Source organism: Nymphalis io, chromosome 11, assembly GCF_905147045.1.
Source record: "Nymphalis io chromosome 11, ilAglIoxx1.1, whole genome shotgun sequence".
NCBI lineage: Eukaryota > Metazoa > Arthropoda > Insecta > Lepidoptera > Nymphalidae > Nymphalis > Nymphalis io.
Genome location: NC_065898.1, coordinates 9,290,457 through 9,305,660, shown reverse-complemented (window position 1 = coordinate 9,305,660; position 15,204 = coordinate 9,290,457). Strand labels below are relative to the sequence as shown.

The 15,204-nt window shown below is 33.9% G+C and overlaps 1 protein-coding gene across 3 annotated transcripts in view; it reads left to right on the top strand.

The window, feature by feature from the left end:
* Nucleotides 1-15,204, top strand: part of LOC126771947 (early boundary activity protein 2-like) — a 150,009-nt gene that overhangs the window by 121,552 nt on the left and 13,253 nt on the right. The window contains exons 6-7 of one of the 3 annotated variants that reach the window (XM_050492129.1): nucleotides 7,601-7,744; nucleotides 7,946-8,099. The exons of 1 other annotated variant lie outside the window; for it this stretch is intronic. In XM_050492129.1, coding sequence (XP_050348086.1) covers nucleotides 7,601-7,744; nucleotides 7,946-8,084 — 283 coding nt within the window. In that variant the 3' untranslated portion in view covers nucleotides 8,085-8,099. Of the gene's footprint in view, nucleotides 1-7,600; nucleotides 7,745-7,945; nucleotides 8,100-15,204 lie in introns of those variants that run through there. One more of the 3 variants, XM_050492130.1, reaches the window with a different exon arrangement.

The following is a 15,204-nucleotide window of genomic DNA, read 5'->3' as shown; positions in this document are numbered from 1 at the left end:
AATATACGTCTTTTTAATTTCGCGTAAATTCAACTCAGTCAGTTTGCGTTCCTTTGTCAGACATCAGTTTATTCTTGACATATTTTAAATTATTTTTCTTAGATTTTTCATTACAATATTTGGGTGAATACTCTTTGGGGTGCTTGTATTAGGAAGTGGCAGTGGCGCTGGCTGCAAAAATGTAGTATTAGATTATTAATTCGAATATTTAAAAAAATATTTATCTTAAATATTACCTACTGTAGAGCTAATAAAGCTGCTTAAAATGCTTACCACAGTTCTTGTCCCGTGATGAAGGTCCAGTAAGGCTTGCGCAGCGTCCATATCAGATATTACAAATGAAGTAATCATTTTAACTGGTAATTAAATAATTAAATAAATATTTCTTAATAAAATCTAAGAAACAGTAATCGACTATCGACAAACTACATCGATTACTGTTTATCGATTCGATTTTGTTTAGGTTATAGTTCAAATAAGCTTCCGATAGCAATTGTCAGCAGCTATTCAAAATAGCATTCTTTTCAATTGTCCTTTCCAGGTATAAAATATAAGGTTTTCGGCTAAAATCTTAATATTTCTATCTGTATCTTTTTAATCTAGTAAGCATATTAAAGTTGTACTAAATAATATAACTGATTAAGTCCAAATATACAAATTTCATTATTTAGTAATAATATTTTGTCTGAAAAAATACATGTTTAATATAATATTTTCATAAAATCAATTAACAAATTTGAACGTAAACATTTTTTAATGAAAAAAATTTATTTAAGCGGGCGGCCTAGCTGATAATGTCATGATTAGTTTATGTTATGTAAGTACGATAACCCACATAACATAATGTCGGAGAGAATACTGTAAGTCTGTTCAGCTAGAGTTCCCATTACATTTTGTTTGTTTTATAATAAATACAAATTATATAAATAAATATTAAATCATCTCGCATGAGTACATATAAAATTTGCGAGGCGAAAAGGTTTTCTACGGAAAGGATAACGGAACTTTGAAATCGAATCAATATAGGTATAGCAGTACGCATAGCAACAAGAATACACACGCCACGCATGCCTCATTATACAACGTCATCGTTTGAAACAATGAATAGTTCTGAAAAGAACTGTTTATTTGAAACAAGAAGCAGCATGCAATGACGTAGTATGAGGTAATGTCAAGCTCTTAAAAGAGCTATTTTATATTCATATAATAATCTTCGCTTCAATTGGCTTCACTTCTTCAACGAAAACAACTCAACTTGCTGACTTCTTGAAACACGTCTTACTCCCGCGCTTAATTCCCCACTACCGACGATGCGCGGCTGATTTTACAAATAATCGTTTTACAGCGGCGTCGCGTTCAGTCAGTTCGAGCGGCGCAAACAGTTATTAATTTTATAATGAACCAAACATTTTAGGTCTGTCCTAAATACATATGAAAGTAAAAAATAAAATATAAAATAATATGAGGAAATAGTTGAAGATCTCCTTAGCTATTTTCAAGATGCTTAAATAAATAAATAATATTTTAAATAACATTAAACACTATATAAATAAATAAATTCTCACCGATATTGCCAATTTAGTGTCTCAGTTACTCTTGCAAGAATGGCACTTAAACCTAGTTAGGTAATGTTATGTACATATATAGTTATATGGGCGCTGGACCGTGATGCCATCTGGTTTCATTGTAAGTAATAAATTAAACCAAATTTTTATGTATATTTGTAAAGCGCTATCTAATTCAGAACTTAAACAACACAGGAAATATTATTAACAACTTTTTGCTATAAAGTGAATAAAATGTGGAATAATAAATTATAATTCATAATTTAAAGAACTTTCTCATTAAAATAATTTTGGTATGATCAATGAATTAAGCAAGTCACTAACATTTTGTACTTACGGTGTTAACACTATGATTTCCTTACAGATTATTTTAAGTAACGAATTAAATAAAATAAGATTTAATAGATATTTTGGGTATGTTTTATGATTATCTAATATTGTTTTAATAATTTTGAAATGTAAATATGATTTATTTTTGTCGCGACTGTGTAAACTCGATATTTCCGGTGCATGTTTTTATTATAGTGAGTAAGAAATAATTAAGCTAATTGAAATATATTTCGACTTTTAATTAAGATTAAAAATAATTTAATATTTTTTTTTATAATTATAAACAAATATTGATTTCATTGTCAGTATAAGTAGGTACTTATTAATTTGTTTCATTATTCACTTATTTATGTTAGAATTTATATTAGTCAATAATGGCTTTTATTTATTGATTGATTTTTTCCATATAAGTAGGTGATTAAAGTATTATATTGTCAGCACCACATTACAGCGCCACGCACAATATAGACCATAGATTAAATAGAATCGCTTTCTATAAATAATCGAGTATAATAATTTATTAAATATTTTGTATCGTAATTAATGTTAGTCTATTTGGATCATTAGGTCAAGTTTACGTCAAACTTTAGAGTTTTCGAAGTAAGATCGAAGAGCTTAATGCGTGTCAGTATTTTAATAAATATCTTTGTGTTAAAATAAAAAAAAAACTTATATGTAAAGTCTAGATCGAGAGACAGAGAAATATGTGTAAGGTTCCATTTTATAAAAAAATAATTCGATTGGTAAGAAATAAGTCTTTATTCAATTACAAAATTCTTAATGTTGTCTAATAATGTCTAAAGCCTCCTAACCCTGTTTTAAGATTATCTCCTTAAGATAACAAAAGCGATTGAAGACGAAGAAAATATATTTTATAAATAGTAACATTTTACAACTTCAATAAATTTTATTCATAATATTAGAATTTTAAAGATTTCTAATTGTCGAGAAAATGTATAAGATAACTCTAAAATAATACAGCAGTAAAGCGCTTAAACATTAAGTGTTTCAAAGACAATAAGTAACAATAGTCGTAATTTTTATGATCCCTTTTAGGGTACTGGACAATGAAAGTAGATAGGAAACCTGAAGGCTATAAAACATTATTTTATAAATGCAAGTTCTTGGTAGCTTAATCCGCTGTAAAACAAAATTTTATTCAATATTAAACAAAAGAAGATAACAGAAAGGAGCCGAAACTACAGCCAGTTTAGGTAACTGATTATGAAACAATGGGAGTCGTGTGGTGGTTAAGAAACAGCCCCTCGACTCGAGTTGCAAATTTTCGTCAGTCTTGAGTCAGACGTTGACGTTGACGTTGTGATATTGTAAAGTGACCACCTAATTGGCAATATCAGTGAGTATATATATTGATTTATGTAGTGTTTAATCTCGAAAATAGCTAAGGAGACCCTTAACTATTTTCATATATTATTTTATTTTTTACTTTCATATGTATTTAGGTCAGATCTAAAATGTTTGGATGCATTAAAATTAATAACTGTTTTTGCTTAATCAAAATGCCGTAGTGGATTTTGAGAAGACAAATGTAAAAAAATCCAAAACTCATTTAATATAAAAAACTGTTGCCAATTTTCTATAAAAACATGATAAACCTATATTGATTCGATTTTAAGGTTCCGTTAAAAACCTTTTCGTCTCGCAAGTTTTATATATACTCATGCGAGATGATTTAATATTCATTTATATAATTTGTATTTATGATGAAACGAACAAATATTTAATTTTTATTGTTTATTAGTGATTTACTAGATGGTGAAAAGATTTAATTGACTATTTTTAAATATAGAAATATGTCCAGGGAGAAAAAAAGTGGTATGCAATGAGACCTCATTATTTTTAATTTTATTTTGCAAATGATTTAAAAAATAGACTTTAAAATTTAATGGGAACTCTAGATGAAGTCTCTCTGGCATTCCAATTACCCACATAACATAAAATAATCATGACCTTATAGGCTAGGCCACCCGCTTAAATTTAGTTGTTTAATTAATAAATGTTTGCGTTCAAATTTATTGTTAATAGATTTAATAAAAATATTGTATTAAGCATGTATTTTTTCAGACAAAATATAATTACTAAATAATGAAATTTTTATAATAAGGGTTAACAAACATTTCAAAAAATGATTTCATTTAACTTTATTTGGACTTAATCGGTTATATTGCTTAGTACAACTTTAGTATAATACCTACTAGTTTAAAAAGATACAAGTAGAAACATTCGTTCCAGAAAAGAGCCTCCAAAAGGATAAGGAAAATAAACAATAGGTTTATTGAGGTTGCCTTGTTATACAAAGTAATGCATAAAACATGTACCTTTTATTATACCTGAAATGGACAATTTAAAAGCACGGTACCTTGAATAACTGCTGACAATTGATATCGGAATCTTATTTGAACTGTAACTACTAAGCAAAATCGAATCGATAATTTTACTGTTTCTTAGTGAGCTTTTATTAAGAAATATTTATTTATTTTAAATTGCAATTCATTTCCCTTTACAAGATGTTCACCGATATCGAGGCGGCTGAAGCGCTGCTTGAGCTTCGCTACAACACACGTGGTAAGTGATAGCTTCTTTTATTATAGATAGATAACAAATCTGAATAAGGATTAATTTTAATTTATAACGTTTAAATTTTAACAGTCGAAACAATATCTATTGGCGTCGCAACGCAGGTAACGATAAAACTAAAATGGTTTCTTTTGAATTAAGGATACCTAAGTACCCAACATTTGTCTCCCAATAAATATCAAACAAAAGATTTCGTTACACATGAGACAGTACGCAACCGATGCATTTCTCAAATGTTTTAGATCAATTAATAACTGAAGTAAAATATTATTAGAATATTATAACGATACTATTACTGACCGAACTATACTATATTTATAACTTATATACCTCCCTTGAATACACGGGCGAAAATTTGTAAAAAATAATTTAAAAATTTTCAAGCGAGCCACCTAGCTTAATTTAGGGGAATCATATAACTGTAAAAACGGTCAGTATATATCTAAGCCTAAATTTATTTAACTGTGACCAGCCTTATAGTTATTAAGACTTATAAAATCTCGTATATTTTATGAATATAATAAATTGTAAGAAGATCGTATATCGATATCGAGATCGCGTCGTAGTATACATTTTTGAAGCATTTATTTTTCGACAGAAGCAATCTCACATTAATCAATACGGTTTTTTTAATCTTTACTATACCCTCGTATATAAAATATATAAATGGAGTACCTATGTTTAATATATACCTACCGAGGTACTAGTTAGTATTTGAGTTCTTCAAAAAGTTGTATAAGTATTAAGTATGTATACCACATAAAATAATAATCGACAAATAACAGATGTGCTTAAATAATTATAAAAACAATAATCTTCTGCGAAATCGTGAACAATATTATTTTGTCATGCATTGATTGTGTGTAAAAAGTGAGCTGGTCGGGAAAGAACGCGTAAACCTTGAGGCCCACGATAAATGTTTTACTCAAATATCTTCCATGTACAGACAGTGATTAGTTACATTTTATTATATAAAAAGACTAAGTGTTCGAAATATACGATTAAATTAAATTAAAAAGTTTTTTGTTTTACCTTGAAAACTTTCAAAGCCAGGCGAGCCAGCCAACTGACGATGATTGGTCGGCCGCCGAGTTACAGTACTGATTCAAACATTTACAATTATGTCAATAGGTTACGATTAAAAGTGGTATATTAGCTTTGGGTTACCTTCTCCTGTATATAACGTATTCCCTTTTGACTATAGAGAATCAAAAATAGGAAAGAAGCAATGCAATGCTGAATGTTCTATTAAGCCAGTCATAATAGGTTTACTCTTAGCCATTTAAGTCATAAATAACAAGATTTTCTTTTATTTTTCAGCCGCAAATCAATCATTACCCATGCCAACTCTACCCGAGAGGAACGCTCAGAATCTTAAACTGACATTCGATCAAGGAACGCAGACCGATCCTGTTCTCGATTATCCTTCAACTGTCAATTTAGAAGAACTGGAAACGGCATTAAAACACTTGTACCAGCAGGTCCTAGCGATTTTATCTAATGATGAAATAAATGAAAGTCGATCAATAATGGATAGGACATCTAAAGATCGAGGACTAGATGAGAATGAAGAGATTTTAGCAGTAGAAGAACCGACCATTGTTTTTCAAAATACGTCAAGTGTTGAGCTCGAAATGGATGAGATGGCTGGTGGCTTAAAAATACGTAGAGTATCAGCGCAGACTACTAACGCATGTTTGCCATTGTCGGTTAACAATGTTGATATGGTTTGTATGTTTATATATTATTCATGTGTATACATAAGTAGTTAAGTATATAAAATTTAATTACCTCTAAAGTTCGACGTAAACTTGACCTAATGATCCAAATAGACTTTAATATTAGCACAGAATATATAACGTATCTCTCTATCACTGGCGTCCAATGGGTAAAAGTAATTTACTGAAAGAGACCAGGTGCAGATCTAAAGGCTTTCGTGCTTTCCGAGGCAAGGGTGTTAAAACTGCTAACTTCGGAAGTCCGAGCTACTACTGACAATTTCTTCAAAAAAATCCAGCAACATTATTATTGGTCCATCCGGGATCTTTATATATGTGCTTTCAGAACTTAAAGGCTGCAAACATATTTATATTACATAGGACTCATAATCAACTGAATTATAGAATTTCTATGGTCCTAATTTGATTTCAAAATTATTAAATAAAAACAAATAGCATTAGACTAAAGTTATTTTTTATTATGAATTACGATACAAAATATTTAATAAATTATTATACTCGATTATTTTAAAGACAGCTATTGTATTTATTCTATGGTCTATTTTGTATGTGGCGCTGTAATGAGGTGGTGACTATATAATACCTTAATCACCTGTTTATAGGGAAAAGATCAATCAATAAATAAAAGCCATTATTGATTAATATAAATTCTAACATAAATAAGTGAATAATGAAAAAAATTAACAACTACCTACTTATACCGACAGTGAAATCAATATAATTATTAAAGTACTTTTAATTCGTAGGTTTCAATTGGAAACGGCAATGTCACCGTGCCTGCCAGACTAATGGCAGAAATCGATTGGACTTCCCACACCTCAGCGACGAGACGATTGTTGCAATCCGTCTTTCCTAGAAGGTAATTACTAATTCCGGTTAACATTTAAACAGAAATTAATCAAATGCATTATTATGAGATTAATATTTGAAAGCATTTTTCATTTAGATTAAGCCTAATAAAATATGGTACGTAAACGAATTGCCTCGGTGGTCCAGTTCGTTTAATCCGCTGCTGATCCCGACCTCCCAGGGTCATTGTCTGACTGACAAACTAGCAATGTACAGTTTTTTTAATCCGATCCTATACGGGGACAAATATAACGATTTGAGACAATACTTAAGTCGGTCGTCGATTTGCGATTACCTATCTACAGAATATATGAATGCACCTTGAGATGTAAAAACATTATTCGAAACAGATTATACATTAATTTAAAAAATGTCCCTAATAAACGAAGTTATTAGAGTCACTTGCCTCAAACTGAAATCTGCGGCACCAAATGTTAAAATAAAGGACTATGTCTTAATACGTTAAGTATCTTTGAAAATATTAATAAAAATGATTAAATTAAAAATAAACCTTTTTAGAATTCTAGCCACTCATTCCTTAACTGGAAAGCAGTCACCAGCGTTTGCGAATAAACCACCGAAAAAGCAATTGGACCCCAAATTAGTAGACGATATTGTCAACACCGTCGCTGAAAGGTGCAATGTTCCTAAAAGGATTGTTAGGTTGGTATTCATATTTTAATCCCATAACTTTTGTACCCTTAAACTTTTTAATGTTTAGATATTTTATTAAGAAAATATAATATATTTGTATTATACCATTTAACAAAAATTTTTTTACCTAAAACTAATTATTAAAAGTAATTAAGCAAATGACAAAATATGTTTTTGTAGTCCGGAGACTTAGTGTTAAAAAAATTACAGGAGTTCAATTACGACGAAATGTTCGGACGAAGCAAAGTTATATAGAAATCGTCAACGGTACAGAAAAAAGCGCGAACAACAAAACCGAGAGAACGTCCCGCCATCTTCTGCGACATCGGGCGAATCCACCACTGTTTGAGATTAAGGAGACAAAGATCTAAAATCAATTTTTACCATTTATTCAATTATATATTATTCTATTATAAGTTAGTTATCATAAAACTAAATCGTTTTTAAATTAATTTTCAAATTAAGCTTTTAAAATTGTCGCAATTCGTACCACTGGCACGACTTACACGACTACCACTGTTACGAATAAAATAATACCTTTACAATTTTACCTATATGTTTACAATACATTTGCACTCCATAGATTGGAGACATATTTGAGGCTGCAACAATGTTGGTTAAGATTTGCTTTTAGTAGGTACGCCTTAGTAACCTTGGTATGGAGTTTGATGTAATCTAATAATCGGTAAGTTACAATAATATTATTTATTGGAACCCACTACATTTATTGGACAAATAAAATAGCCACATATTAGATTGATAATCTTACATACCTGAAACTTGTGTCCCGGTTCCCCTGACCCCAAATAACTAATTCTAATTTTTAGTTTACTATTAATTAGATGAATTCGAGCAATCGGATTCATAGGGAGAAATATTTTCTTTCTCAACTATTTTGCGCTTCTTCTTATTTTGTTCACGGGTTCTAAACATTTTGCTTTCGTCAGCACATTTCGTGGTTATGCTGGTTCTAAACACAAGAAATAAGAAAAATGAATACAAACTGATATAAAATCAATATATCTTTACATTAATGAAAGTTAGTTAAACTTTACCTTACTACATTCTTTGGTACAGAACAATTTTCTACCACAGTTTAAACAATATCATAGTTCGATTTCTGTAATCGTTGTAGACATAATCAGGTACCTAAACTGGCTGTAGTTTCGGCTCCTTTCTGTTATCTTCTTTTGTTTAATATTGAATAAAATTTTGTTTTACAGCGGATTAAGCTACCAAGAACTTGCATTTATAAAATAATGTTTTATAGCCTTCAGGTTATTTCCTATCTACTTTCATTGTCCAGTACTCTAAAAGGGATCATAAAAATTACGTCTATTGTTACTTATTGTCTTTGAAACACTTAATGTTTAAGCGCTTTACTGCTGTATTATTTTAGAGTTATCTTATACATTTTCTCGACAATTAGAAATCTTTAAAATTCTAATATTATGAATAAAATTTATTGAAGTTGTAAAATGTTACTATTTATAAAATATATTTTCTTCGTCTTCAATCGCTTTTGTTATCTTAAGGAGATAATCTTAAAACAGGGTTAGGAGGCTTTAGACATTATTAGACAACATTAAGAATTTTGTAATTGAATAAAGACTTATTTCTTACCAATCGAATTATTTTTTTATAAAATGGAACCTTACACATATTTCTCTGTCTCTCGATCTAGACTTTACATATAAGTTTTTTTTTTTATTTTAACACAAAGATATTTATTAAAATACTGACACGCACTAAGCTAATGATCCAAATAGACTAACATTAATTACGATACAAAATATTTAATAAATTATTATACTCGATTATTTATAGACAGCGATTCTATTTATTCTATGGTCTATATTGTGCGTGGCGCTGTAATGTGGTGCTGACAATATAATACCTTAATCACCTACTTATATGGAAAAAATCAATCAATAAATAAAAGCCATTATTGACTAATATAAATTCTAACATAAATAAGTGAATAATGAAACAAATTAATAACTACCTACTTATACTGACAATGAAATCAATATTTGTTTATAATTATAAAAACAATTAAATTATTTTTAATCTTAATTAAAAGTCGAAATATATTTCAATTAGCTTAATTATTTCTTACTCACTATAATAAAAACATGCACCGGAAATATCGAGTTTACACAGTCGCGACAAAAATAAATCATATTTACATTTCAAAATTATTAAAACTTCATACCAAAATTATTTTAATGAGAAAGTTCTTTAAATTATGAATTATAATTTATTATTCCACATTTTATTCACTTTATAGCAAAAAGTTGTTAATAATATTTCCTGTGTTGTTTAAGTTCTGAATTAGATAGCGCTAATAATATATGGTAATAATATATGATAATAGTATATGGTTAAAAAAATGATATGACACATTTTCAATATTGCATGCAGCCAACTCTCCTCCTAGTTCCAGGCTTGAGACTGGCACTATGAGTCCCTATCCAGCGGCGGAACTACGTAGCGTCCAGACGTTCACGATCCACGTTAAGAGGATACTGCATTTTATCTGAAACATTAGATAACATAATCGGTATTCTAAATTTTCAGAACTTAACTATAAATATTAGATAATCATAAAACATACCCAAAATATCTATTAAATCTTATTTTATTTAATTCGTTACTTAAAATAATCTGTAAGGAAATCATAGTGTTAACACCGTAAGTACAAAATGTTAGTGACTTGCTTAATTCATTGATCATACCAAAATTATTTTAATGAGAAAGTTCTTTAAATTATGAATTATAATTTATTATTCCACATTTTATTCACTTTATAGCAAAAAGTTGTTAATAATATTTCCTGTGTTGTTTAAGTTCTGAATTAGATAGCGCTAATAATATATGGTAATAATATATGATAATAGTATATGGTTAAAAAAATGATATGACACATTTTCAATATTGCATGCAGCCAACTCTCCTCCTAGTTCCAGGCTTGAGACTGGCACTATGAGTCCCTATCCAGCGGCGGAACTACGTAGCGTCCAGACGTTCACGATCCACGTTAAGAGGATACTGCATTTTATCTGAAACATTAGATAACATAATCGGTATTCTAAATTTTCAGAACTTAATTATTTTTTAATATTATTGATTGGAACCCACTACATTTATTGGACAAATAAAATAGCCACATATTAGATTGATAATCTTACATACCTGAAACTTGTGTCCCGGTTCCCCTGACCCCAAATAACTAATTCTAATTTTTAGTTTACTATTAATTAGATGAATTCGAGCAATCGGATTCATAGGGAGAAATATTTTCTTTCTCAACTATTTTGCGCTTCTTCTTATTTTGTTCACGGGTTCTAAACATTTTGCTTTTGTCAGCACATTTCGTGGTTATGCTGGTTCTAAATACAAGAAATAAGAAAAATGAATACAAACTGATATAAAATCAATATATCTTTACATTAATGAAATTTAGTTAAGCTTTACCTTACTACATTCTCTGGTACAGAACAATTTTCTACCACAGTTTAAACAATATCATATCAGGTTTGTCAGGAAAAGCTGGTGAAGGCTTTCCTGTTAACGAATGAGTTGCCAATACCCTGAAAAGAATATTGTTCCATGATAATATGAATATCGACTTTGAAGTGGTGAACATATCCAAGAATGTCACTTAAACCTACTTTCTTGAAAAGACAGCTGTCAAAAATTTACGAGTGCGATTCGTACAAGATGTCCAGTCCATGTTTTTGAAAAGTCTGGCTGGAACTGATGGATTTTCGTCTCCAATTAAAACCTAAAAGTATTAAGTTTATCTTCTTCTTCGTCGTGACACTCTTGTTCTGACAAGAGTGTCGCCATGAAGTATTATGAATTATTCGGCGCAGATGTGAAAATTATTCGCCATACGTCCCTGTTAGTGGTAAGCCTCGTGCATTCATGCAAAGGACCACCAACAGTTGTTTTTATTTGGCCGGTCCATCACATGGGCGTCCTTCCACGTGGTCTGGTGCCATCCACTTTGCCTTGAATGACAAGGCGCTCTATGGAGTTATTTCCTTGCCTTGATTAAGTTTATATTAATTATTAAATATATTCCGTGTAAAATAAACTAAGGCGCCAAAACCCATACCATTTCTTTATTTGACTAATTCGTATTTCTTAGTTTTAAAGTTCTTTTCTCTTCTTTACGAGCTCTCATGTTACTGTTTGTAAAGTCATCGCGTTCATTTGCAAATGTTGAATCAATCAAATCAATCAATCAATCAACAGCCAATCGTTGTCCACTGCTGAACATAGGCCTCTCCCAAGGTGCGCCAAAGCTCCCTGTCCTCCGCCTTCCGCATCCAGTTGGTGCCCGCCACCTTCTTAAGGTCGTCGGTCCACCTGGCTGGAGGGCGCCCTACGCTGCGCTTGCTGATTCGCGGTCTCCACTCTAGGACTCGTCTGCTCCAACGGCCATCGCTCCTACGACATACGTGACCAGCCCACTGCCACTTCAGCCTGCTAATTTTGCAAGCTATGTCGGTGACTCCGGTTTTTTTCCGGATAATCTCATTTCTGATCTTATCCTTCAAAGATACTCCGAGCATAGCTCGCTCCATAGCACGCTGAGCGACTTTGAATTTGTGGACTAGTCCCGCAGTTAGTGTCCATGTTTCGGCACCGTATGTCATGGCAGGTAAGACGCATTGGTTGAAGACGTCTTCAAACATTGCGGTATAGACGACTTGAGGACTTGACGAAGGTTGCCAAATGCTGCCCATCCCAAGCGAATTCTTCGATCGGCTTCCTTCTCGAAGTTGTTCCTACCGACTTGTATTATCTGTCCTAGGTAGGTATATTCACTAACAACTTCGAGAGGTTTCCCCTCGACGTGTATCGGTCCCGGCACGACATGCCTATTGAACATGACCTTGGTCTTGTCCAAGTTCATACCGAGACCGACACACCGGGAAGACTCGCCTAGGCTACGCAGCATTTCGGTGAGTCATTGACTCCGTACCTAGTCCAATCCAGCGTTTTGAAAACGTCTTCCAACGCATTAGTGAACAGTTTCGGGGATATTACATCCCCCTGTCTCACCCCTCTGCGCAGTTGGATCGCCTTCGTCTTACAGTCCTGGATGTGGACAGTCATTGTAGCGGCGTTGTACAGACATCTCAGTACCTCGATATATCTCCAATCGATATGACATCTCTGCAATGAGTCGAGCACTGCCCAGGTTTCGATGGAGTCGAAGGCTTTCTCGTAGTCCACAAATGCCATACACAGCGGCTGATTGTACTCTTCGGTCTTCTGCACAATCTGCCGAACAGTATGGATGTGGTCCACGGTGCTGTAGCCTGATCGAAAGCCAGCTTGCTCTGGGGGCTGGAACTCGTCAAGTCGTCTGGCGAGACGGTTCATGACGACTCTTGAGAACAGCTTATACACGTGACTCAGGAGGGAGATTGGTCTGTAGTTTTTCAAGAGGGTTTTATCACCTTTCTTGAAAAACACTACCACCTCACTCCCGCTCCACGTTTCCGGGGTCTTGCCATGTTGGATGACGGAATTAAAGAGGCTTGCTAGCTCTTTCAGGACCGGAGTCCCGCCTGCCTTAAGCAACTCTGTTGTGATTCCGTCATCTCCCGGAGCTTTGTTGTTTTTAAGCTGTTCTAGAGCCGCCCTAATCTCTCCTTGGTCAACGACCGGGAGCTCCTCGGAGTAATGGCGCATAAGAGGGGCGCGCTGGTCATCAATACTGATTCCCACGAGTTTATCCGATCTTGAAGAGAACAACTGCCCATAAAACCTCTCTACTTCTCCGACAATCTCAGGCCTAGAGGTAACGACCCCACCATTTTCAGTTTTAAGTTTTGTCAGACGCGGCCTCCCAAACTTGCGAGCGAACACTTTCGATCCCCGATTTTGCTCAATCGCAGCCTTGATGGCACGGGTATTGGAGCGTCGGAGATCGCGTCGCGTCAGCGTTTTTATTGTTCTGTTTAAGGCCTTATCTGACAAAAACGATGGTAGTTCTCGTCGTTTTCTCATGAGCTCGAGTGTCTCAGCAGAGAGTTTTGGTGCGTTGTCTCTTCTCTGTGGCGGAAAACACTTGCGGGATGTGTTATGCAGTATTATGACCAGCGTGTCGGTTCTCTCATCAATGCTGCTTATGGTTTTCAACGCGGTGAATTGATTTTGAAGTTCCATTTGGAACTTTTCGGAGCCTTGAGCAGCTTGGAGCATGGTAGGTCGGAGAGTAGACCTCATCATTCTCGATCTTTCGGCTTTTAAGTTGATATTTAGAGTGCCTCGAACCAAGCGGTGATCACTTCCGGTATTAAACCTGTTGATCACTGAAACATCTCTAAATATGTGCCTTTTATTCGAAATGATAAAGTCTATCTCGTTCCTTGTCACGTTATCGGGGCTTCGCCAGGTCCACCTCCTCTGAGGCTTCTTTTGAAAGAAAGAATTCATCAAAAAAAGCCCCTGCGCTTCGAGAAAGTTTACCAGCATTTGCCCCCTGTGATTTCTGCAGCCCAAGCCGTAAGGTCCGACTTTCGATTCACTGCTATCTTGTACTCCCACTTTAGCATTAAAGTCTCCCATAACAACATTGTAGTGGGCCTTCGAGGTGTCGTTGAGGGCCTTTGCGATGTCCTCGTACATCGCTTCGACCACATCATCAGAGTATGTCGAAGTTGGCGCATATACCTGTACGACCTTCAGGGAGTACCTGTCGGAAAGTTTTAGGACAAGGTACGCTACCCGGTTCGACACACTACTGATTTCCACAATGCTGCTAATGAGATCCTTTTTGACTAGAAAACCGACACCACCCTGGGAGAGGTTATCACCTTCGCGGAAGTAGAGTAAGTTACCGGACTCTAGAGTTATCGTGTCCTCCCCCTTTGTCTTCGGACTTCAGATAACCCCAGTATATGCCAGTTTATATGACTTAACTCTACTTCTAATTCGGCGAGGTGATGGTCCAGCCTCATCGAGCGTCCATTATACGTTGCCATGTTCAGTCGTTTTATACGGTAGCCTGCCGTGAACCGGTGATTCTTTGCACCCCCTGCCCTGCCGATACCGCGACCGCTACCTTGGTCGGGCCTAGCGGGCTTGCCGGTAACTGGGGGCCTTTTTTCTGCCATTAAGGGAGGGGTTTAACCATACTCACCGCGCTGGGCAGGCGTGTTGGCGAGCGCAGTAGGGGGGTAAAATGTTTATGGGAGGGGGGACGCTGCTGCCCATCCCCCCTTTTCCCCGTCCCTCAGTCGCCACTTACGACACCCACGGGATGAGATTGGGGGAGTACTATTCTAAGCCGGTACTCCACGGCAATGTTGAATCACAGTTTCCAAAAGGACTATAAAAATAATTACAAATAGAAGTTATTTAGTGATGTCTAATAATTAACATTAAAAAAAACTATATTATTAAGCAAGTAATTTTTTTTTTTTTTTATTAGGGAAACATACAGC